The sequence below is a fragment of a genome, unplaced genomic scaffold, assembly GCF_019419815.1.
Source record: "Pyrus x bretschneideri cultivar Hongxiangsu unplaced genomic scaffold, Pyrus_bretschneideri_v1 Contig53, whole genome shotgun sequence".
NCBI classification, from domain to species: Eukaryota; Viridiplantae; Streptophyta; class Magnoliopsida; order Rosales; family Rosaceae; genus Pyrus; species Pyrus x bretschneideri.
The window spans coordinates 76,207-100,779 of NW_025999791.1; the positions used below are offsets into that span (position 1 = coordinate 76,207).

At 38.4% G+C, this 24,573-nt stretch overlaps 1 protein-coding gene across 4 annotated transcripts; it reads right to left on the reverse strand.

The window, feature by feature from the left end:
* Positions 1–17,071: 17,071 nt before the first annotated feature.
* LOC103932859 (G-type lectin S-receptor-like serine/threonine-protein kinase SD3-1) lies at positions 17,072–21,292 on the reverse strand. 4 transcript variants are annotated; one of them, XM_048570587.1, is made up of 2 exons: positions 21,243–21,292; positions 17,072–19,544 (listed from the first exon to the last, which is right to left on the reverse strand). In XM_048570587.1, the coding sequence occupies exon 2, from the start codon at positions 19,521–19,523 to the stop codon at positions 17,253–17,255; it is 2,271 nt and encodes a 756-aa protein (XP_048426544.1). In that variant the 5' UTR covers positions 19,524–19,544; positions 21,243–21,292; the 3' UTR covers positions 17,072–17,252. The 4 variants fall into 4 exon arrangements, with proteins under 4 accessions (XP_048426544.1, XP_018499396.2, XP_048426543.1 ...); XM_018643880.2 differs by lacking the exon at positions 21,243–21,292 and adding an exon at positions 20,851–21,107; XM_048570586.1 differs by lacking the exon at positions 21,243–21,292 and adding an exon at positions 20,129–20,836.
* Between the last annotated feature and the right edge of the window lie 3,281 nt (positions 21,293–24,573).

Below are 24,573 nucleotides of genomic sequence, written 5' to 3' on the forward strand. Positions count from 1 at the left end.
GACCCTAACGAAAATGAGGGATAGAAATTAAATCTTGGAAAATTGTTTTAAGTGTCCGGGTTAATTATGAATTAATTATAATTTATTTGGAAGAGGAATTCTGCCAAAACTTCAAGCCCCAGTTTTATTGCTTTTTAATTTGTATGCCTACTAAATGCTTAGCCAATTGTACATATTCCAATTTCTTTCGGATTAATCTCCCTCATCGTAATATATTTTTATACATTTTGTTTGAATTTTTTGTCTCTCATTGCTTCTTTTTAATTTAGATTCAAGAATAAGGTATGTCCTGTGTGTATGACCATTTTGACTTAGAGAAAAGAATAAGCAGTGGCAACTTTGGAGAGTACTATTTTGGATCATTGTCTTGTCTAATGCTGAATGGCGAATGCGTTATTGCTTAGTAATATCCATTGGTTTTTTTCATGCAAAAAAGTATTATTTTTTTTATTTAATTATTTATTGGTTTAAAATATATTTTCCTTAACGGGTAACGGGTCGGGTCATATTACCTGTTAATATTATCGGGTCGATTTCGGGTCGGGTCATTTTATCCGTTTATTTTAATAGGTGTTACACGACACGATCTATTAAGATATCGGGTATGATACGAAAACGATACGAACACGGGAAACACGACACGAATGCCAAGTCTAATCTTACCTCATTTTATTTCAATTCTTCACATTTCATACTATAGCCCTTTGGTCTTCAGTTGGAGACGATTTTTTGTGACAGGGCTAAAACGAGCCCTTTGGCCCTCAATTGGAAATGGTAAGAAATATGACTCTGCATTGTTCATTAAAATAGTAATTTCTTGGAGGACCAGAGGCCTAAAACGAGCCATCTAGCCCTCTTTTGGTTGGAAATGGTCTTAAGACCTTTATCAGTCTCTAGAACCAGTTGGTTCAAATTGAACACAGAATTGCTCTTTTGGTGGACACAAATAATTTATATTCAGAAACTCATTTACTTGATGATATTACTCAGGCCATCTCCAACTGAGGGTTGGTCAGAGGGCTCGTTTTAGCCCTTTGGTCTTCCAAGACATTAATATTTAATGAATAGTACAATGTCATATTTGCCTCCGTCTCCAACTGAGGGTCAAAGGGCCATAGGGCCAAACATAATTTATTATTTAAAAACTACAACTTATATTTAAAAACTACAACTTAAATTTAAAAACGACAAATTAAATTTAAAAACTACAAATTAAATTTAAAAACAACATTAACTTAAATTTAAAAACTACAACAACTTAAATTTAATATCCATAGTCAACATCATCTTCGTCATTCGCCATTGTCGAAGTATAGTCAGAGGTGAACAACTGCCGCCGAGTCATAATTTCTTTTTCTTTTTTTTCTATCAAAATAGGCCTTACTCATTGGAGTGTAATTCTAAGTGTTTCTTTCCATATTCTTTTCATCCATCTCTTCTTGTATTTGTTTGGCCCGTTCTTCATGCCTACACTTTCTTTCTTTCGCCTCAAGGGCATTTTGCTCCGCCATTAATCGTAATGAGGCCGCCACTTCATGTTGAGCGGCATAATCATCATTTGCCTTGCCCTTTTCTTTCAACCTTCGCGCCTTGTTTCGTCCCATAGCCCTAGGTATGGAACCTTCACCGAAGAAGGATTTTCTACCCTTGTTTGTTGAATGGTAGGAGATCCACCTTCATCCATATCTGCAGTTAAGGATGCAGTTCTAAACACCAGTGTAGGAGCTTTATGTTGAGGTGGATCTTCAAATAACACCCATCCTTTACAAATTTCCCAACAATTGTGAAACTGAAAAGATTTCGAGCTGCTCTCCATATCTCCGCTTGACATACCTAGAAAAAATAATTACAAAAATTAAAGGAAATTAATTTATGAAATTAAATGTAATATAATTAAATATTTAAAATAAATTGTGAAAACACTTACTTCGTCGTAGGAATTAGAGCCGTTTTCGTGTCTACTTGCAGCTGCTAACAATGCTTGATGCCATCTGTTTAAACTTGGCTGAAGATTTTCCTTCCATCTTGAAGAACAACTCTTGTGGTTTTGAATATTCAGTGGAGTGATGCCTTCATAGAACTCTAGGTATTTTTTGGATACACGAGTCCAAACACCATCATTTGTTTGACAATTCCCCCTCACTCTATCTTCCGACACCCATCTATAAGCCTTGCAAAGAGCTTCATCTTCTTTTCGGGCCCAAGCCTTACCTTTCATTGTAGGTGAGGCCATTTGAAAATTATTGAAAAAATTGAAGGCTAGATTTTTGAAAGAGGAAAGAAAATATGAGAATTGAAATGGTGTAGGAATGCTGAAAATTTTGTGATGAATGGTGAATGAATGATTTAGGTATTTATAGGGAAAAAATTAGAATTTTTAAGAATTAAAAAAAAAAAAATTGGCCCAAAAAACAAAAAAAATAAAAAATAAAAAATTTGAATCCAATGGTAACTGGCATCAACTAGCCGTTGGATTCAAATTTTTCTTTAAGCAATCCTATTGGATATAACCGACATGAATATATTTATAATAAATATACTCCTATCGATTATATCCGACATGATTGCTCTGATTTTCTGGCCAGCCCAGGCTGGCTGGCTGGCTGCATGCAGCCAACCCTATGGCCCTTTGGCCTTTTCAGATTCTGTGGGGCCCACGAGCCCTCTGGCCTAGCCCTCGGTTGGAGACGGTTTTCAGGCTATTTTTAGCCCTCTGGCCCTCTAGACCCTTCGGTTAGAGATGGCCTCACCAGATTATAAAATTACACATTTATCTATTCTAAGGTTGGAGGGGAATTGGCCTGTTCACGGCTATAGTAAAAAAAAAAAAAAAAAAAAAAAAAAAAAAACCCCCTCGATTTCACCTTATTTGCAAGAAAGCCATCTGTTTTTTGGGGCTGGGTTGGAGGGTCATTATGAAATGATATGAGGGTAATTTTGTCTTTGAATATATTTTGAAATATTTATGGTGTTACCAGTCTATTCTAAAATGGGCCCTCGATTTTGCATTATTTACATTTATGCCATTGTGCGTGTGTCTGTGCTTCAGCCAAAACTAACAGATTTGTGAGGGATTTCAGGGAAAGGCGTGGGATGGCAGGGAGGGGAAGGGAGAAAGAAGAGTGAGGCTGCCAAAAAGTGGGGTTAGGGTTGATTTTTTCTCCTCAAATCAAGGGTGGTGTCGGTGATTGAGAGATATGGGAGAAAGATATAGAAACACACCCATTTGGCCTTCATTTTCCCCTTTCTCAAAGCCTTGCAGCCAAAACCCCCTAGCTGCGCCCATCTCTGGAATAGCATCCGCTCTTGCTTCCCAAAACCACACAAATCTGCCCTCCATTTCTGTAACTCGAGAGCTTCGTCTCTCTTTGTTTTCAAAATTATAGGCTTTGATTATCTCCCCAACAAGCCCAAAGCCTCATTTTCTCCTGCTAAGCAAATGAAAATCAAGGAGGCCTGCAACTTCGTTTGCAGTCCGCTACTACAAATCAGTCTAGAAACTGGAAAGTCCAAGTGTAAAACACACCGATCTCTTTGATTTTGGTATCTGTTGCGCATTTTGATAGACAAATAATAAATCTAACACATGCATGCTCTAATTTCCTTGGTAGGTTTCTTGAAATATTTGCATCTTATTTGTTGAAATTATCTACTTTCTCCCCTTTGATGTATGTGTATGTATGATATGTGTATGTGGTGTGGATGCAAATTTCTTCCTCCTTGTTCTGGGACAAAATTGCACCTACAAAACAAATAACACTTTAAGTCAAGGCCAAGAGCCTCACGCGCCCATGATAAATGGGGGGATTTGGCCGAAGAACCTCCGATGCTAAAGTTAGAATTTACAGAGAAAAGTGTTTGGAGAGTTTTTGGGAGTTTTGCAAGAGTGTAAAACTTAGCTTTTTACAGAAAATGGGGTCCAATTTATAGAGCATGGCCGGCCCTCTTTGGGAAAGAGAGTGGCTAATCTTTAGGTGTTTTTTAGGGTGTAATGGGTGAGTTATTTGGCAATTAATGGATTAATTAGGTAAAAAATCCATTAATTGGCCAATTAACTCAATTTATATGGAATGTTTTAAAGGTTATGGAGTAAATACCTTGTTGGGAATATAAGATGAGGATGAATGAAATAATTTTGAATTTGTTACCTATTTTGGGCACTTTTGGCCTGGTTGAGGGATGCTTGCCCACTACTCGCGCATAGGAAACCTGCTGTGCCTCGAGGGTAATTTTTTCCTTTTTACCCAAAAATCCATGTGTCGTATCTTGATTATTTTTGGCTCCACAAATGCCCCCACACTTGTTGGGCTGCTCGTAGGAAAATGTAGCAAGTGTAGAGATCTTGCTTTAGGAAACCTAGGACTGCTTCCTATTTTGATGTAGATTCCCTCTTTAATCCGAGATTAAATGCTTCTAGGAAAGGGAAATAAATTTCTCTCAAAGTCTATTTAAGTCCACCTTAAATGGGTTGTTAAATCAACTTTGAAGAGCAATTTATTCTACCCTACAAGAGAGAGAAATCTTATAGGATATTTGTTCCCCATCCCTAGCAATCTTCTACACTTGCCCGTGCAAAAAACCGTCTTTCGTTGCTTTCTTCATCTTCTCTGCGCCGCATCGATGCAAGAAAAACTTAATTCTTCTTGTCTTCTTCTTGGGTGGTGTGGCACGTCGGCTGGCAAGGGCCAAGAGTCGATTGTCATGGTCCAAGGAGGTGATGTTGCAGGGGTCATTGCTTGAGCAGCTCGGCTTAATTGAAGCTAAGGCTTGGTTCGACATGGGCTGAGAAAGTGGCATGGCATGGGCAATTGTTTGGGCTGCCATGCCGAGTTTGATTTCTTAACTGCCATAGATGGAATAGCCAAGGATAGAGCTGCTAAGATCAAAGTTGTTAACGATAAAGTGTCGGATGAGTGAACTATTGAGTGCAAAAGTGGCTGTTGCTACCTAACCATTTGCTACCTAGTTGATCTTCAAGAATTCGATCTTTTGAGCTATGTGGCTTTCTTACACTGGAGAGCTTACCTAGATAGGTGTTAGGGAATTAGTTTACCCACTCCCGCTGGAGAGTAATTAGTTTACCCTCTCGCACTGGAGAGCAATTAGTTTATTCTCTCGTACTGGAGAGCAAACCCATATGGGTGTCGGGGAATTAGTATACCCTTTCGCACTTAAGAACAAACCTATATGGGTGTCGGGAATTAGTTTACCCTCTCGCATTAGAGAGCAGTTAGTTTATCCTCTCGCACTAGAGAGCAAACTCATATGGGTATCGGGGAATTGGTTTAGCCTCTTGCACTGGAGAGCAATTAGTTTATCCTCTCGCACTGGAGCAAACCCATATGGGTGTTAGGGAATTAGTTTACCCTCTCGCACTAAAGAGCAATTAGTTTATCCTCTCACGCTGGAAAGCATACCCTTTTGGGTGTCGGGGAATTAGTTTACCCTCTTACACTAGAAAGCAATTAGTTTATCCTCTCATGCTAGATAGCAGACCTTTTTAGGTGTCGGGGAAATTGTTTACCTTCTCGCACTGGAGAGCAATTAGTTTCTCATCGCACTCTAGAAAGCATAACCATATGGGTGTCGGGGAATTAGTTTACCCTCGCGCACTAGAAAGCATAGAAATCATTGTCGTGAGTGCAGTTAAGGAAAGCTGGACTGCCAGGACAACCAAAATAATCATTAGCCTGCCCCCGGTTCTTGGTAGTTGAGCTGGTGTGTCCTTCTGGTACTTGTCTGCCCTCCGGTGTGCCATTAGGCTGAGCTACTACATTTGTCGGAATATAATTAGTCTTTATATCCAACAATCTATATGGGGTAATCCCATCTGCTCGATCTTGTCATTGAAAGATAACTCATGTTGGTCATGTCTCAATGGAGCACCTTGTCAATAGCTTTGTTGCACAAGAAATTGCGCAATCGCTCGGTCATGAGCATTTTTACTTCTTCTTGAATTTGCCTTTGTTAGGGTGGTAAAGCTCTCGACTGCCCCCGGTCATGACTTGTTGGTCTAGGCTACTCTTTCATGTGTTCGACTCGTCTATGCCGCGGCTGTAATGGGTGTGGTATGTCCCTAGCAGGCGAGCGGGTAACTCACAAGCTGTCGGTTGAACTTGAACCGGATTGAGTAACTTCTTCTCTTCGTCTTCTGTGCTGCTTACTCCGACGTGAGGTGGAGGATGCTCCTTACAGGCATTGCCACAAATGAACACTTTGCCTGGAAGGTTGCTCATGTTGATTATCGGAGTATGGCCCCAACCGTGAGTGTATGTTTGTCCATGGGCCTAATTGAGAGTCCACTCTTCTCCACACACTAAGACGGGAGTATACGCTATCTTAGGGGTCCAGTCGGTAATGTACTATATTAGAACACTCGGTTCATGACTAGTTAATTGGCTGCTTGTCGAGACACTGGTGGAAAGGTTCGTCTGCCCTCATTCTTCCTTGGGACACCTCATCCGGGGCACGTTGTATCTCGGTGCGTTGTAAGAGTTGATTCACCAAGATTGTCTGTTGTGCAAGGGCGCTCGTCAACTCTATGACTTGTCAAGACAAGTGTTGTTCGCCATTTGGATTGGAAGAACTTGGAAGAAATATGCCTCCTTGAGCAGTGAAAGCATGGTAGGCTCCAAGCACAAGATTTGAATTGAGAAATGTCAAATCTGCGGAGAAACGTGGTGAAAATGCCCCCGACTCGATAGTTGGTCCAGATGGCTGAGATAGTCTTGGGCCAATTTGGGCTACTTAGAATGTCGCGGGAGTAGGCTGGGCCACGGGAATGGGCTACTTGGCAGGAGCAGGCTGGGCCACGAGAGTGGGCTGCTCGGCGGGAGTAGGCTAGGCCACGAGAATGGGCTACTCGGCATGTGATGCACGAGGGTGCAAGGCTTGGGCTCGACTTGGCAACTCGTTGGGCTCGTGTTGGGCGTGGAATAACATGGCTTAGGCCGTGGCCTTAGTGTCGTAAGCCGCCTTGGATGGCACGGCTCGAGCCGTGGTGGTGAAACTATGGACCTCGCCGTAGGTAGCTACAGTGGTAGCCACCGCGGTGGTTCCCGTGGTGGAAACTCATGGTGGGGGTGCCGTTCCACCTATTGTCACATTTAGCCTCATGGATCGCCGTGGTCCTATCTCTTGAATGTTGAAATTTTCATTTGTTGAATTTCTAAATTTCTAGCCACTGTACTTCTCTTTTATGTTTTATTAAAGAATTTTTGCAAAAAAAGAAAATTCTAATAATAAGAACGTACGAAAAATCTACAAATGGATAAGAAAATAGAAAACCTTATGCGAGAGTCTTCTACGAGTGTGGGACTCAACTCTCAATGAAAGCACCAATTTGTGGATGCAAATTTCTTCCTTCTTGTTCTTGGACAAAATTGCACCTACAAAACAAATAACACATTAGGTCAAGGCCAACAGCATCACACGACCATGATGAATGGGGGGGCTTTGGCCGAAGAACCTCCGATGCCAAAGTTAGAATTTAGAGAGAAAAGTGGTTGGAGAGTTTTTGGGAGTTTTGCAAAAGTGTGGAACTTAGCTTTTTAGAGAAAATGGGGTCCAATTTATAGGGCATGGCCGGCCCTCTTTGGGAAAGAGAGTGGCCGGCCTTTGGGTGTTTTTTAGGGTGTAAGGTGTGAGTTATTTGGCAATTAATGGATTAATTAGGTAAAAAATCCATTAATTGGCCAATTAACTCAATTTATATGGAATGTTTGAAGGTTATGGAGTAAATACCTTGTTGGGAATATAAGATGAGGATGGATGAAATAATTTTGAATTTGTTGCCTATTTTGGGCACTTTTGGCTTGGTTGAGAGATGTTTGTCCGTTGCTCGCACATAGGAAATCTAGTGTGCCTCGAGGGTAATTTTATCATTTTTATCCAAAAATTTACTTGTCGCGTCTTGATTATTTTTAGAGATCGGAGGTAATTTTTGCTCTAACTTCTTTGGAAGTTAATTGACAATAGTTTCTAAGACATGTATTGTGCATTTGGCCAGTGTTAACTACGGAATCAATTAAAAAGCATTCCGTAGGGGCTGCGCCGCCATTCAATTACTCTTGGGCACCCGAGGAGGGTGTGATCATATGCTTCACTTCGGGTACAAGCTCTCACTACCCTGTTTATTTGTTCTCAAAAGATTGTAATTGATGTTGGAGCAATGTCATTGTAGTACTAATCCCTAAATGTATTTTGTTAATGTAAAGTTTATAGAATACAAATTCAAACTGAAACACTTATTTTACCATGTGTATTCAGCTGTTTTGATTGGTTCCTGAATTATTTAGAGATCGGTGCGTTCAATTGTGGTTTTGCAGAATTTTCTGAAGTAAAATATGCATTAAATGTTTTGTGAGATAAGCAATTTTTCAATAGGGTAGTTGTGCTGCTGGTTTTTGATGATGTGCCTAATGTTTATTTTGGATTGAATTTCAACTTCTACATAGATTTATGATTAGTAATCTCTCATGGCAGTTTGGAAATGATAATTTATTCAGGAGCTTCTGTGTGCTGTAATTGAGTGTGTTAGCGTTATTTTACTTCTCGTTCAGATGTTAAGAAAAAATTTCTCAACTTTACAAGGAACGGGGAAAGATGAATATACTAATACACTTCATTTTCTCATCAATATCAGTGATGAATATATTTTGTTTGCATCTTTCTTGATAATAGTTTCCCACTTTCCCTTTAAAATATTTGAAAGTGCTGATGATTTTCCTTTTGTATTTATTTTGTTTGGAATTGATATTGGGAGGTGTTAAATGGACCGTGAGAATTGGGTTTCAAGTCTCTGAGGGAAAGAATGAGATGAGCTTTAGATAAAAGGGTTAGGAGGAAAAGGTGGATAAGAAACCAGTACATTGGATGCACAATATCAGTGATGAACACTTTTCCTTTTCTTTGTTTAGAAAAAATTTGAAAGAGCTAAATGGTTTTGAATGTGCCTAAATGCAAGATTATTTGCAAAATTTTGTTAAGATTTTTTATTGTTTGGATTTTTTTTTTCCATAAAAATTGTGAGAGGAAAGATATAACGATAGACAAAAAACTATGTTCAACAAGTTTGGATGGTTTAAATTATAGAATTATTTTGTTTGATAATAGAGAAGGTTTCAAATCAAGCGGCAGAGCGCGGGCATTCGTGCTAGTATAATCTAAACCAAGACGAGTTATTAAGAAATCTTTTAAACTAGGAAAGAATTAGCAAACAAAAACATTCTTAATCTAGAAGAAAAGTATCTGTTTCGCTAGATGTCGTTGTAGGATAAAAATACTACTTTCTTTCATTGTATGGTGAAAATAAAAAAGCTTCATCAATTTTTGGCTTCAAGTCGTGATAGTTTAAATCTTTTGGATGGTCCGGTAGCTATTCAAGATCACATTGCGTCCCATTACAAAAATTTGTTTTCTTCATGTGATGATACAGCGGTGACGGCGAAGGAGAATATTTATTTGCTTAGGGTGCCCACCCCTGAGGTATTTTCAGTAGTAAAAAGATCCTTCTAGATCTTTTGGACCAGATGGGTTTAGTGGTTGCTTTGTTTTTTTTTTTGTTTGTTGAAGTATTATTGGTCTAGATGTGGTTTCGGCCATTCAAAATTTTTTTGTTGATGGCAAATTCCTCTTTATTTCAATTCTAATTTGGTGGTTCTTATTTCTAAAATTCCAGGTGCATATCTAATTTCGCATCTCCATCCTATTACTCTGGTCAACTTTGTTTTCAAAATAATCACTCGAATTGTCACTGCTAGACTGGGGCCAATTGCATCCAGGGTTGTTTCCCTTCAACGGCATGCTTTTCTTAGAGTCGTTCCATTTCAGATGCCACTTTGAAACTCTGAATTAAGGTTTTAAAAGACGTTAGGCGCTAGTTGGGCAGTGAACTAGGGCCTAACGCCTAGGCAGTTAGATGGGGTTAGGCAGGCGCCTATGCGTACGAGGCGGATTTAAGTAAATCTATTATATTTTGTGTAAATAAGTGTCTGTGTATACTTAAAATATATATAATTTCAACATAAACTACAAAATATAATGACATATTTATTATGAAGTATTGGAATATAATGAAAATATGGGGAACAAGCACATAATGCGTGTTCATTTAAGTATTCAACAAGTCTCTTACAATTTCTTAAAAAGAATAAAGTGCAAAATGAAAGTTATCTATTTTCTGTCTAAATAAGTCACAACTTAGACAGGTACCTAAATGGGTCTGGCCGGACTAAACGGGCGCCTCAGTATGTCTAGGCATCTTTTTATAATTTTCAAATGCCTCAACAGGTCTAGGTAATTGTTTCTAGATACTTTGCTCTAGAATTTACGTATAAAGTTATTGATATTACTATTGTAATATTATTTCAATTTTTATTCTTGCCATTTCTGAACTTTAATTATTGTAGATTTGCCCTAGACCTGTAAACAGACCCAATTTGAATATATAATCAGATTTATTTATAATCGGATTATTGGATTTGGATTTTGTACGTGTTTAGGTTATTGAATATGACTTGTCCATCCATATTCGTTAAGCATCTGATCCGGATTGGATTATTGTGCTAATTTGGATTTTTTTAATTTTTTTTAATTTTTTTTAGTTAAAAATCCTTGAAGGATGTAGAAAATAGTGTAGTTTGAATGCTTGAAAAAACTTATATTACTGTCGTAATTATAAAATAATATAGAGAATATGTGATCTGTTATTGAATCACGTCCGATAATTATTGGATCCTCATGAAACCTCGCCATAACCCTTTTGTGGGGATCTTGGAGACCAAGCAATCATGTCTGTTCATCGTATATCATACGGGTAGTTTTCATTAGGTACTATTTATATTCAATTTTAAATTTTAAATTTTAAATAATTTCTGACCTCACGATATATGATGAACGGACATGATTACTTGATCCTGCAATCCCCACAAAAGGGATCTGACGAGGATCCTGATCCCTCCTGAAGCCGTAACCAGATTGATAATCCGATTATTGTATTTGAGTTGTATTCAGATTATTGGATTGCAAGTCTAAATCCATATTCTCTTAATTAAATTGGATTCAGAATAAATCCTAACCAAATTCCAACCTATTTACAAAGGAAGATTATATGTACACACTCAAAATTACTTTTCTCACACTCTTTTAATTTTTTTTAATATTTTTCTAAGTGTTAGTGGTGTGTAGAAAATATTAGAAATTTTAAAAAATGTGAAAGAAATAATTTAAGGTGTGTGAATATAATCTCTATTTGCAAATCTACTTCAATAACCTACTTTCTTTCATCTCTCTTTATTTTTATTTTTATTTTTTGTAAATATCATTTCTTATTTCGTTTTTGCTTTTTGTTAAATTGAATCATTCCTTATTTCTGTGACATCCCACATCGCTCAAGGAAATGATCCTTATATGTATATTGTCATCTCTACCTAGCACGAGGTCTTTTGGGAGCTCACTGGCTTCGGGTTCCGTAAAAACTCCGAAGTTAAGCGAGAAGGGGGCTTGAGCAATCCCATAATGGATGACCTACTGAAGAGTTGCTCGTGAGTTCCCAAAAACAAAACCGTGAGGGAATGGTAAGCCCAAAGCGGATAATATCGTGCTACGGTGGTGGAGCGGGTCCAGGAAGTGATCTGCCCCACGCCGGGATGTGACATTTTGGATCGTAATGAAATTTTAATATGTTATTCTAGAAGCATATTGTGGATCTTTGGGAGTTGTGGATTGGAAATCTAATATATGGACATTCCGAGTCGGGTGTGTCAATTTCCAGAACACCCTCAGAGAGCTTTCCTGACAGCTGTATGCAATTGATATCTCCTCGGGTTCTATTCTGTTAAACTTTCCATGTATTAATTTTATAATTTTTGGGTTTTGGTGGGATGCATGATTCAAAATTTTATTCGTGTTAAACTTTCTCAGTATGTTTTAATTTTATAATTTTAGGGTTTTGGTGGGATGCAAGATTCAAAATTCTATTTTGTTGAACTTTCAGTATCTATTAATTTTATAATTTTAGGGGTTTCTTGGGATGCAAGATTCAAAATTCTATTCTGTTATGACAGCTTTTACCACAAGTCGTCTTTTCCACATTCTCTAGACTTTGTTTTGTTAATTTGCATTTCTCCCAATTAATCTTTCCACCATCCCTTGTGGAACCGCATCCTTTAATATATCCCTTGAAACCTCTGTAAAATAGTAATGCCCTTTCCTATGTTTTTTGCTCAGCTTGTAAAAAGATAAATTGAAATCTTTAATCACGGGATCTCTACATTTAGGTACATATCAACTGCTAAGTAACCCTTCTTTTGTTACACGAAAAGTAAGTAGGTGGTTCTCATAATCTTTCCTTTTCAATACCACTCTATTCACTTGATAGCCTCTCACGTAGCCCAACACATGAGCGTGCCTCAAAACTGTCTTCTTGTGGAAACACTTATGAATACACTTCTTATCAAAGTCCTTAGAGAAGATGAGCATAGCTAACTCGTCCGGTTTAATATGATTTGCGTATATATCTCCATATAGTTGGAGAGTGTGATTAGTGAATAGATGTCAATGTGTCTCACCATAAACATTATAAAATTTAATAAACCCTCCCGTAGATCGATCATGTAAACTAGCAAACAGATATGATTTCTCAACAGTCCTTATAAGTGTCTCTTCATCATCTTGGTCAGAGTAAAGGACTTCCAATGCAAAGTTTGCAAGTACAGACCCTAAACCTAAGACATGGTTGGCGCAACTTATCAAGGTATAATGAGGCGTATCTACTAAGGGACCACCAACGTGGAAAATCTCTTGTCTAAGTCCTCCAACAATGATTATTGAACACGTTTAAAAAAGGAGGATTCCTTTTTTTTACTAGACACCGCACAAAATCTTTAGAAAATGATGAAAGAAAAATCATCTGTGATAATGTCGTAAAACGATAGGCCGTCTCCGGAAACATGTGCTAGAGTGTGAAATGAGTCCTTGTACCGGCAAGATCAGTAAAAACGATAGGCCATCTCTGGAAACGTGTGCTAGAGTGTGAATTGAGTCCTTCTACCATTTCTGAAGTAGCACGTTTTGTTCTGGATACACCGATGGTAGTCTCTCGAAACGATAAGCGGGATCAGTAAAAACAATAAGTTGGTGGTCCCTTAGCAGCTTCAGAAACAGTAGAAGAACTCAATTCACACTCTAGCACACATTCCCAGAGACGGCCTATCGTTTTTACCGATCTTGCAGGTAGAAGGACTCAATTCACACTCTAGCACACATTTCCGGAGACGACCTATTATTTTATGACATTATCACAGATGATTTTTCTTTCATCATTTTCTAAAGATTTTGTGCGGTGTCCATCAGTAACAAAAAGGAATCTTCCTTTTTTAAACGTGTTCAATAATCATTGCTGGAGGACTTAGACAAGAGATTTTCCACGTTGGTGGTCCCTTAGCAGATACACCTCATCATACCTTGATAAGTTGCGCCTACCATGTCTTAGGTTTAGGGTCTGTACTTGTAAACTCTGCATTGGAAGTCCTTTATTCTAACCAAGATGATGAAGAGACACTTCTAAGGACTGTTGAGAAATCATATTTGTTTGCTAGTTTACATGATCGATCTACGGGAGGGTTTATTAAATTTTATAATGTTCATGGTGAGACACATTAGCATCTATTCACTAAACACACTCTCCAACTATATGGAGATACATATGCAAATCATATTAAACCGGACAAGGTAGCTATGCTTATCTTCTCCAAGGACTTTGATAAGAAGCGTATTCATACGTGTTTCCACAAGAAGACGGTTTTGAGGTACGCTCATGTGAGAGGCTATCAAGTGAATAGAGTGGTATTGAAAAGTAAAGATTATGACAACCACCTACTTACTTTTCATGTAACAAAAGAAGGGTTACTTAGCAGTGGATATGTACCTAAGTGTAGAGATCCCATGATTAAAGATTTCAATTTATCTTTTTACAAGCTAAGCAAAAAACATAGGAAAGGGCATTACTATTTTACAAAGGTTTATAGGGATATATTAAAGGATGAGGTTCCACAAGGGATGGTGGAAGGATTAATTGGGAGAAATGCAAATCACCCTGGAAGAGAACAAAGTCTAGAGAATGCGGAAAGACGACTTGTGGTAAAAGCTGGTCCTAACGAATCCCCAAGGCTAGAGGATGTGATAAATGAATTTCTTGGAGAAGAACCAGTGCCAGGGGATGCTTATGATGAACTGGAGGTCCCTGCTCGTGCTGGTAATTATTATGCGCACACCTTTTTCTTTTGCCAATAATTGAGTTGTTTGATATATTACTCTGCCACTAAAGATTACTTAGTTCATATTTTTGCAATTTCAGCAATGTGTTGTCATTATAGCAACTTAACTTTTGTGTTGCCCTAAACCTGCAGCTAGCATTCTTTAATTTCGAGAGAAAAATATGTTTACAGCCCCACAAACTGCGCATTTGGTCACACTTTAGTCTTCTTATGACATAATATCAATGTGTCTTTATATTCAGTGTCATGTGGTCGCAGTAATGGTTTCATCATCACCTTTTCTTTTATAAGGAAGGGATCTAGGGTATCATCTATAGAAACACAAGTTAAGGTCCCTGTTATGCTAAACATACATGCACACCTAAAGTTAACCTAGCAGCCCCATTTCCACTTGTGCAAACATGATGCGCATGGAGAAGAAAGAATATCAATATGCATGTCCCTTATTGTTCAGTATCTGATTATCATTATCACCTTTTCTTTAATAGGGAAGGAGCAACCAGAGGATTCTATGGATCCCGAATTTGATGATGATATTACTGGTGATGGTACCGACAACCATGAGATTTGTGTTTTTTGCGACTCTGGTGATCAAGGCTCTAGCATTTGCCCCAGTTATCAGAAGTGCAAAGAATCTTGGGGTCCTGTAAGGGACATATGCTTTCTCAAGCAAGTCTTCATCTTATCACTTCTTTCATTCAGAGCATTCTCATTTATAGCTTCCAGGTTTATGCTTGGCCACGTCTTCTCCTAAATCAAGTACAACATTGGGTGATAAATTTTTTCTAATCAGGTGATCCCAATTCTCATGGTGTTCCTCTTGTCTCCTGGCATGTCTGTTGTCGTCCTAAGAATCTCAGGGTTTAGGCTTGAAGGATTTGTTAGTTCTGAATCACTCTCTTCTTTTGAAACGTTGCTGGGATATGTTTAAATCTCGTTCTTTGATGGCCGTTTTTACGCATGCTCTTGATTCCTTTATTGACGCATAATAAGTCTGTCATTTGCCTTTGTTTTAAGAAGATTATCCCCATTATCTTGTCAAATTCAACATGCGTCCTTGGAGATGGTTCACAAATTTCTTTTTGGTTAGATAATTGGTTGGGCAGGCCTTTGGTATCACATCTTGAGATTCCTAATGCTCTAGCTCATACTATGAATAATCATGTGCGGGATTTCAAACTGGTTTTCATTCGGATTTGCCTGCCATTTTCTGTCACTTATTTGCGGAGGCGGCGGCTTCCATTGATGCTACTCCTTTCCCTTTACAAGCATCTACGGATTCCTTGTGTTGGTCGGGATCTTTATCTGGCCTCCTTTCGGCGAAAGAGGCTTATTCTCATTTGCTTAGTTTTGACAATCAAGTCTTGTTGTTTGGAAGGTGTTGCAAGGACGCCTTCTCACAGATTCAATTCTTCAACGGATGAGAATTATGTTACTTTCTTGCTTTTCTACGTGTAATTCGACTTCAGAGTCTACTTGGCATCTCTTTTTGGAAGGTAGCTTCATGGCAATGGTTGTTGGCTCTCTTCCGACGTCCTTTGGACACGGTGGAGTCTCTCACAGGTTTTCTAAGACGTTTATTGCTGGTTTTTCAGGCTTTTCGAGAAAGTTTTGGGTTTTGGTAGTCTATATTTTTACTTCCTCTTGCAATACCATTGGGCTCAAAGTTCTGATACGTATTGGTTAATTGAGGCAGTAGGTTGGATCTCTTGCGAAACATAAGTAAGAAGGCAATGACAGTTGCAAACACTACAAAACCCAATAAGGATACAAGGATAACAACACCAATTTTGCCTTTATTAACTCACGAATAGTTGTTATTACGTTCTGGAAAAGAAATATCCGCCGGAGGAGTTGCATGCAGTCAGTCCGACTCCCTCTGCATCTCCAAACATGCCATAGTTTCCGACAAAAGCATTAGCTGGTGCGTTCTGGAAAATGCCACAAGTTGGGAGAGTGAGTTTCTGCTGAGATCCAAGTAGTGACAATTACCTAACTAGTGATTGATCCTGTGAAGTTGTTCCCGCTTGCATCGAGTTGAAATAAAATTTATGGTCGAATGACTGCATGCAACTCCTCCGGCAGAGCTCAAGTGGAATTCGACCAGAAATTTTAATTCTACTCAAAGGCATACTAATTAATTTTCTTAATCTTGATGTGAGATTATTGTATTTCTTTCAATAATGTGTAATTAAAATATGCATCCCATTGATTCCCAATCCCCTATATGATTCAAAACAAATCCTGTAAGAAGAAAACCAATTAATCACAAAATCTGAAAAATTAAAAAGGTGAATAGTTCTTGCTTTGAGCCAAAAAATTGGGTCAGGGAGTTGATGATTACCACGAGAAACTTCACACGTTCTACAACTCCGGCAAATCCAACCTACTCCACGACCGGAGACAATCAAAGGATGTCAGTTTTTGGCCGCCCCTTCTTCTCCTTTTGATCCAAAGGGAAGCAAAGCAAGAAATCCAATCAACCAAAAAATGGGGAAAGCAACAATTTCACAAAAGAAATCCAACAAAATCCACAACTTTTAGCCTTAGAAATTCAAGCGAGTTACAACAGTAACCTTCATTAGCAATAACGAGAAAAGCAACTCCTCTCATAACCAACATTCAAAAGTTATCTTTAAGCCATGTAATAATTAAAATGAAATGATAATTCGTACCTGAGAAAACTGGATTTGGCTAGAGCAGGGCGTCAATTGTCATGATTATTCTTATATGCGGAGGAAAAGAGACCGCAAGATTGCAAAATATATTCCAAAGTTAAACACGAAATTCAAAAGTTAAATGGGAAAATGGCATTTCATTATAGCTCAGATAGGGGGAAAATCTCTTGTCAGGACTATCCCAAAGACAAGAACACAAAGCTAAATTGTCAATGTGTTGTTAGTCCTACTATGCACAGCTTAAAACTCGAGAAGATATTTCAAAAATAAAATAAACTTTCTTCCATACAGCTGGGTTCTACGGCTCCTCTTCGTCATCAAGTGGCCCTTGACAAGCAAAAGGGGGTGGTGGTGGATCAACGCTCAAGGTGCCCTCCAAGACCTTAACCACCTCTCTCATTGGAGGTCTTCTACGTTCATCAGTTTGGACACACCAAAATGCAATTCTTAAAGCACGTTCCAGCTCTTGCGCAATAAACCCACCAATTATTTTCCTGTCTACCACATTCTCTGGATGCCCTTGCAGCCACTCTTCGTATGCCCACTCACAAAGGTCCCCAACTCGACACCCACTTACTAATACTAACACCATCTTACCAAAGTCCTCCACATCTCTCTCTGCAGAAGAGCATGAAGAGCATGATGCCTTGCTGACTATGTTCCCAAGTCCAAATTCAGTCACCTTGGCCTCTAAATTTTCATCCAGTACCACATTCTCGCATTTCAAATTCCCATGGCTCATAAATTCCCTACAGCTTGTGTGCAGATAACAAATGGCCCTTGCAACACTTAAGCATATATCAAATCTCTTCCCCCAAGTCAGCTTCTTACACAGTTTAACATCTTCTATATACTTTTCCAGAGAACCATTCTTGACATATTCATAGACTAGAAATCTGTGATCTAACTCACAACAGTAGCCCTGCAGCTTCACAAGGCTTTTGTGATGAATGTTTCCTATCTTTGCAACTACACACCGGTATTTTCTTTCTTCTATGCTTGCATCCACATCTTTGATTGCAACTTGTTTTCTATTTGGAAGAACACCTTTGAACATCTTTGGCCCAATTTGATATTTGAAGTTCTCTGTAAGCTCCTCTATTTCAGAGAAGGATAACACTATCAAACCATTCGAGTTTGGGCTGGTATGAGCAAACGCGGCTTTCTTCCTATCCAAATTTCTTCTTCTGTAGAACCAGAAACCAAGTGCCAATTGAACTAAAACAAATACAACGAACACTCCTGAGGCTGCTCCGATTAAGCAAGGGAAACAAAACTTATGAGACCGATTGAGTGGCGGAGGGGAAGGCAACGAGACATTGGGATTTACAGCTAATGGATCTGCACACATCTTCACGTAAGATACCGAACTCAGTGAGGGGTCTGAATAGCCAGTAACATACGGCGTTCTCTTAATTAAGCATCGTGCAGTTCCATCATTTGTAAAGGTTGCAGCTGTACAAGTCAGGTCATTCTGACACAAGTTTTTGCATTTCTCTAGACTAACTTTGGCAACTACATCATCAGTTGGTGGGTACATTCCATGCAGGGAAGTATGCTTATAATGTTGCATGTTGGAACCAGAAGCACACCGATGATTTGGAATAAAACATCTGGAAGTGGACTCATTTGTCTGCTGCTTAAATGGACATTCGCATTCAGGGAACCCAGATTCATTGAAAACACAGATGCCACGTTGGCCACAGGTTGCAAAGACATCACACTGGTTCTCAACTGCTTGCCAGACTGATCTCCATGACATTGATTCTTCTACCCATGAGTATAACCGGAGATTACCATCAACATCTAGCCTAAGAAACCTGTAATTTACAGAGTCATTGTGATCTTGACCGTATAGTGACCACACAGGTTTCAAGTTTTGATCACGGAGTTGTAGGGCTCCATCAGAAGTGATGAAAGCACTGAGGTTTGAACTAGAAGGGCTTCCACTTGTCCAGTAGGTGACATGACTTTCCCATCGAAGTTGCAACTGACTAGAAGCACTCATGAAAAGAGTGTAGTAACTGGACACACTATTCCTGCTAGCAGCTCGAAGTGTTTGAAATGTAGAGAAGTTCTGTACAGGAAGAAGTATGTCAGATGGAGAATCAAAACTTTGCCAAACAATATGTTTCTCTTGATTCAATAGAACAAGATTTCCGTTGTCATTAAGAGCAGCAGAAACAACTGATAATTGCCTTGTTTTACTGGTCCATGCAGTGACACCCTTCAAGGAATCGAATAAAACTAGTTCGCCATCCTGGGTCAGCTGGGCATAAGAATCATTACCAAGAATAAGACCATCTGCAGCACTCCATACTAAAAGTTGTTGGTCAAGCGGAATGGATTTTGAATTGAAACGGATCCCAAAACTATAGTTTGGCTGGTCTGAACAGTTAAAAAATCCAAATGCAAAATCACCATTTGGAGAGATCCATATGTTTTCATCGGCCACAGAAAGTTTTGAACCTAAGGGAATCTCTGCACCGGAAAGAGTATGTAACAGGAACACAACAAAGATGCACAGCAGGAGATACGATTTAGGGAGATGTTCGACCAGTTCAGGCATATCTGAATATCTTTATAGATCCTACAAAACAATAAATTAGAACTGTGAGCTCTCCAAGGGCTGAATCATGTTCGCATATCAAAGTTAATGAATTTCACTATGAAAATTTAGAGTAGAACTGTTGAAGTAGATAAAAAGGTTGACAAGTTCCAACATTTTCCAAAGCAACCCCACTGATAAGTAAAAATGCCAAGAATCAATTCAACTTATAGTCCAAATAAAAGAAAAATAAAAACAAAAAAATAATTGAAGAATTACTGTTTTCAGGCCAAAAGAAAATTGAAGTTCCAAAAAATTATGATAAACTCAAAGAAATAACACTCAACACAAACTTCATACAATTCAAGAAGGAATACATACAATCTTCAGAATTTAGTACCTGAAAATACAGTTAAAACCCCAGAAATTTATCAAGCCGGCGTGGAATGCCCCCGTGACCATCTCAGAGGCACCCCATTATTATATATTTGCAACATTATAATATTGTCATGTGAGCATTCAGAATTTTGAAGAATCAAACAGAGAGTGACTGACAGAATTAGGCAGGAAGTAGCCTATGACAAAAAAAAATGAGCTGTAAAGGGAGTAAAGATTTGAATTGATACCCGTGGATGAATGGGACCCAAAATTAACCCAATTGGATTCAGTGTTTACTGTTTAAGCAAAGCAATCCCTCTTAGGGCTTGAAAGGTTAAACACACTGGACAATGAACATTGCAGACAAATCATCATTCAGGATTTTTTTTTTTTTTTTTTTTTTGTCAATTATCTCTGAAGATTAGTCTCATTTACACTTATGAACTAGTGAGATTTGAATACAAGCGATGTTACTACTTTAATATACACTAGGGGCAAGGGTGAGAATCCGGGATGCAGTGGGTTAAAGAAGGCACTAACCAGTACCCCTAGGACAATCCAACACTCCGCTGCATTAGTGAGATTTGAAAATGTAATAAAAATTGAAACTTTAAGCATTGACAGTGAGTGTCATCCTACTAACTAGTTTGCCAAATTTGCTTTTCTTCTGCTTTTTCGTGAAAGCTTTCCAAGAGATGCTTTTTTCTTGAAAAGTTGAACAGATGAAATGTAGGGGCCTAAAAGCAGAGGATAAGAGAGCACTAAAAGTGTCGGTTCATATAACAACTCAACAAACACAACAAAATCCAGTAAAACCCTAATTTGCAAACCCTAATTCAAAACCCCAAATCAAACTCCCAACTTTAAACACCACAACTGAACCATAAAAAAATACAAAAACAAAATTAAAAAAGCAGAAATTTGAGAGAAACGGCGGCAGTAGAGAAAACTGAAGAGAATAAGAACTTACCAAAGAAATGTGAGGCGAACGGTCCAAGACTGAAGCGAAGAAACGGCGGCACGAGAAAAAAAGCCGGGCGGGCTGGGGTTTTGAAATGGAAAGGGGTTGGAAAAGTGATTGTGCAGAAGCAATGCGAGAGAAAGTGGAAAAGAGAGCGGGGGTTCGAGGTGGGGCGTTAAATGTCAAAGCAGCCGGAGACGGTGAGAAAGAGTCGCCGGAGAAGAGGGAGTGACATAGTGATTAGTGAGTATGTGAGTGAGTGAGTGACAACGAAAGATTTTGCTGCTGCTACAGAGGGAGAGTACGAACTCAATTTTCCTTTTGCACCCTTCTTTCTATTTATGTTTTTTTTTTTTCTTTGATTAATTACAAATAAATAAATAGATCTTTATGAACATTACCTTTCAGATGCTGCACGTTCATCACTTTTTCTAGATTTTTCATCTTATATGATTATTGAAATTGACACCCCTTATCAATTTGGTTTTTGAATTTGATTACGTCAAAAATTCTGTTTATGTATTGATGCGGCACAGTGTGAGGTTGACATACTCTAATGACATAGTACCACGTGTATTTCACTAAAAAGAGAGAAGGAAGCGAACAGGAAGTGAGGGTATGTAGGTCAACCACTCTATATACAAATTTATATGAAACGAATTCAATATTATTAAACGTCTCATTTTAATGATACATTATCACATAAAAACATTACATGTCATGCTGTATTGTAATATTAAAAATTACGTGTAAACTCATTTCATATAAATCGCTGGCGGGCATGATACGACTAGAACAAAAACTTTGGAGGCCTCCCAGCTGTGCTTGTATGAAGTCAAACATTATATGATTAAAGAAGAATATGCAAGTCTGCACAGTCGCAGAATCAAAGCTGATCTGGTTAAAGGAACAAGAAGATAACCTTCAATCCTTACCAAGATAACAAGAAAAAGGAAATTTCTTTTTACTCTTTTCTTTCCTGCTACTTTCTCCCAAAAGGATACAAGAATTAAATAAAGCTAAAAAGCCACAATGCCTATTTTTAATCAGAATGGGATTTTCTCTTTTTTTTTCACTTTTTTTTCTTCTTATTTGAATAGTCACGATTAAGTTACGTTAACCTTTTATGCTATTTTTTATAGAGAAAGAATGACAAAATGAAAAATATGACAGGTGGGAAGGGAATGAGAGCGAAATGGATGGGGATATAATTCTACCCCTTTCTAATCACAATGCACCCACTCTACTAGTTGATGTTGTTGGCTTTGTATTCAAAGGCAATGATTCGAAATTTTAGACCTCCAGTCACGGATTTCTACTGTTCATTTTTTATGTCATCGTCCAATGATTATCCAGAGATTATATAACATTTAATCATTTACTTGTCATCATGATTATTTCATTGTTTGTAGGTAGAAATGTTTAGTTTATAAGTTGATTATAGTAAGATCATAGTATGTTTAAAAATGAGTAGTGCTATTTACACTTTTTTTTTACCGTTCACACTTTCTTATTAAATTTTGTCCATTTATCTTTTTCAATTCATTTAACCTAATGATTGAAAATTGAGAATGTATGTGAAAGATAAAAATGGATGTGTTGATAGCATCACTTTTAAAATAAGTAAATTGAATTCACCATCTTCATTGGTCTAAAACACGAATTTTGATGCAAAAATCAACCAATTATCACTATCGATAAAAATTCTATAAAAATGTTAGGAAATGTGAGAGGTGTGGAGTAAAAAATAATTCCAAAAATTTTGAGATGACATGTAGATTTTTTCCCAAAGAAGACCAAATTGCCCTTATTAGATAGGCAGGGCACACAAAAATTCTCACACGCAGCTGAACATCCTTGAAGACTCAAGTAGTTGACACTGACAGTACCAAGCTCCCCTGCTCGTCGCATATAAAAGTCAAATGCATGAAAGATAGGATTAATCACTAAATCTTATCGTTAATACATTTATGTGGGATTAAGATTTTCCAAGGCCAAAGTAAGACGAATCAGAATGCGCCTATCTCAAAAGTCTGGTCAAGGACTCGACGGCGGAGCTGACTAAACGCATATCGATGCCACCATCATCATGTTCCAAAATCAGTGAGCGAAGTTCGTTAAGATTCGAGAACCTAATCCAACAAGGAATCATCAGGTTTCATATATCTTGGAGTCCTTACAATCTAAAGATTGTTTTGCACCCTAGGTAATCACACTCCTAAGAGGATGAAATATCTACTTCCTAGATATCTTCATGGATTCTCCTGATTTAATAAGGATTCTACTATCCTAAAAGGTCCTCTCCTCAACTGATATAATACTGCCTTTTATGTTTCATCTCTGGTAACGCAATCTCTGCATACTTATTCTCTTACATACTGCTTGAATCTTAATATTACTTACTAACTTAATCGTTGGAGAGCCTTTGACCAACACACCCCATCCCTCAGTACTGGATTTGCTTACAGTTGTTTGTTCTTTTACAAGTTAACGAGTTTGGGCATCTCTACCATAAGTAGTGCTACGCAAATTTGGTTCCAACAATTCCTATTTGAAGATCAACTCAAACAAGTAAGAAATCCTCATCAAAATCGATCAAGGATGGTTCCATCATCATCTCAAGATATTATCTCCTAATTAATATCTTGGGATAATTCTTTCTTCATACATCCTACAGATGACACAACCTAACAAATGGGAAGCCGTCACGTGTAGGGCAGAACCCTACACCTAGGCCGGCCACCTCGTATAAGTATCTCATCTCCACTAAATTTTGGTAAGCTTTTGCTATGTATACAAGGTCCTAAACAGTCACTCTTTTCAAAGAAATTGACTTAGGCATTAGAAATTCATTGGCAAACACACCACCTTGTGGGCGCATGTGGCTTTGGTCCAACAGCGGAGGCAGTAACAAGGCTATGGTGGGCTCTAGCATAGGGAGAGTTTTAGTTGTTTAAGGTTAAAAATACTAATAATTTAGACTATTTTATTATTTTTAATTGTTATAACCCAGATAATAAGTAAAAGTTCTGAAAAATGGGATTACTTTTAGAAAAAGTAAGAGTTAATAAATATTAAATGAATTATTTACTTTAATCAATATCAAAATTTATTATTACTATAGTTCAAATCGTACACATTGACACACACGTCCCAATAAATCTTTTTATTTGATTAGTTTCTAGGGCGTAGTCTATAGTGATTAGTTTAGGTTTCCTAGGAGTAGTTGTGACATCCCACATCGCCCAGGGAAGTGATCCTTAAATGTATATTCCCATCCCTACCTAGCACGAGGCCTTTTGGGAGCTCACTGGCTTCGGATTCCGTAGGAACTCCGAAGTTAAGCGAGAAGGGGGCTAGAGCAATCCCATGATGGGTGACCCACTGGGAAGTTGCTCGTGAGTTCCCAAAAACAAAACCGTGAGGGAATGGTAAGCCCAAAGCGGACAATATCGTGCTACGGTGGTGGAGCGGGCCCGGGAAGTGGTCCCACCTGGGCCGGGATGTGACAATTTGGTATCAGAGCCTATCCCTGGCCGGAAATGTGCCGACGAGGACGTCGGGCCCCTAAGGGGGGTGGATTGTGACATCCCACATCGCCCAGGGAAGTGATCCTTAAATGTATATTCCCATCCCTACCTAGCACGAGGCCTTTTGGGAGCTCACTGGCTTCGGATTCCGTAGGAACTCCGAAGTTAAGCGAGAAGGGGGCTAGAGCAATCCCATGATGGG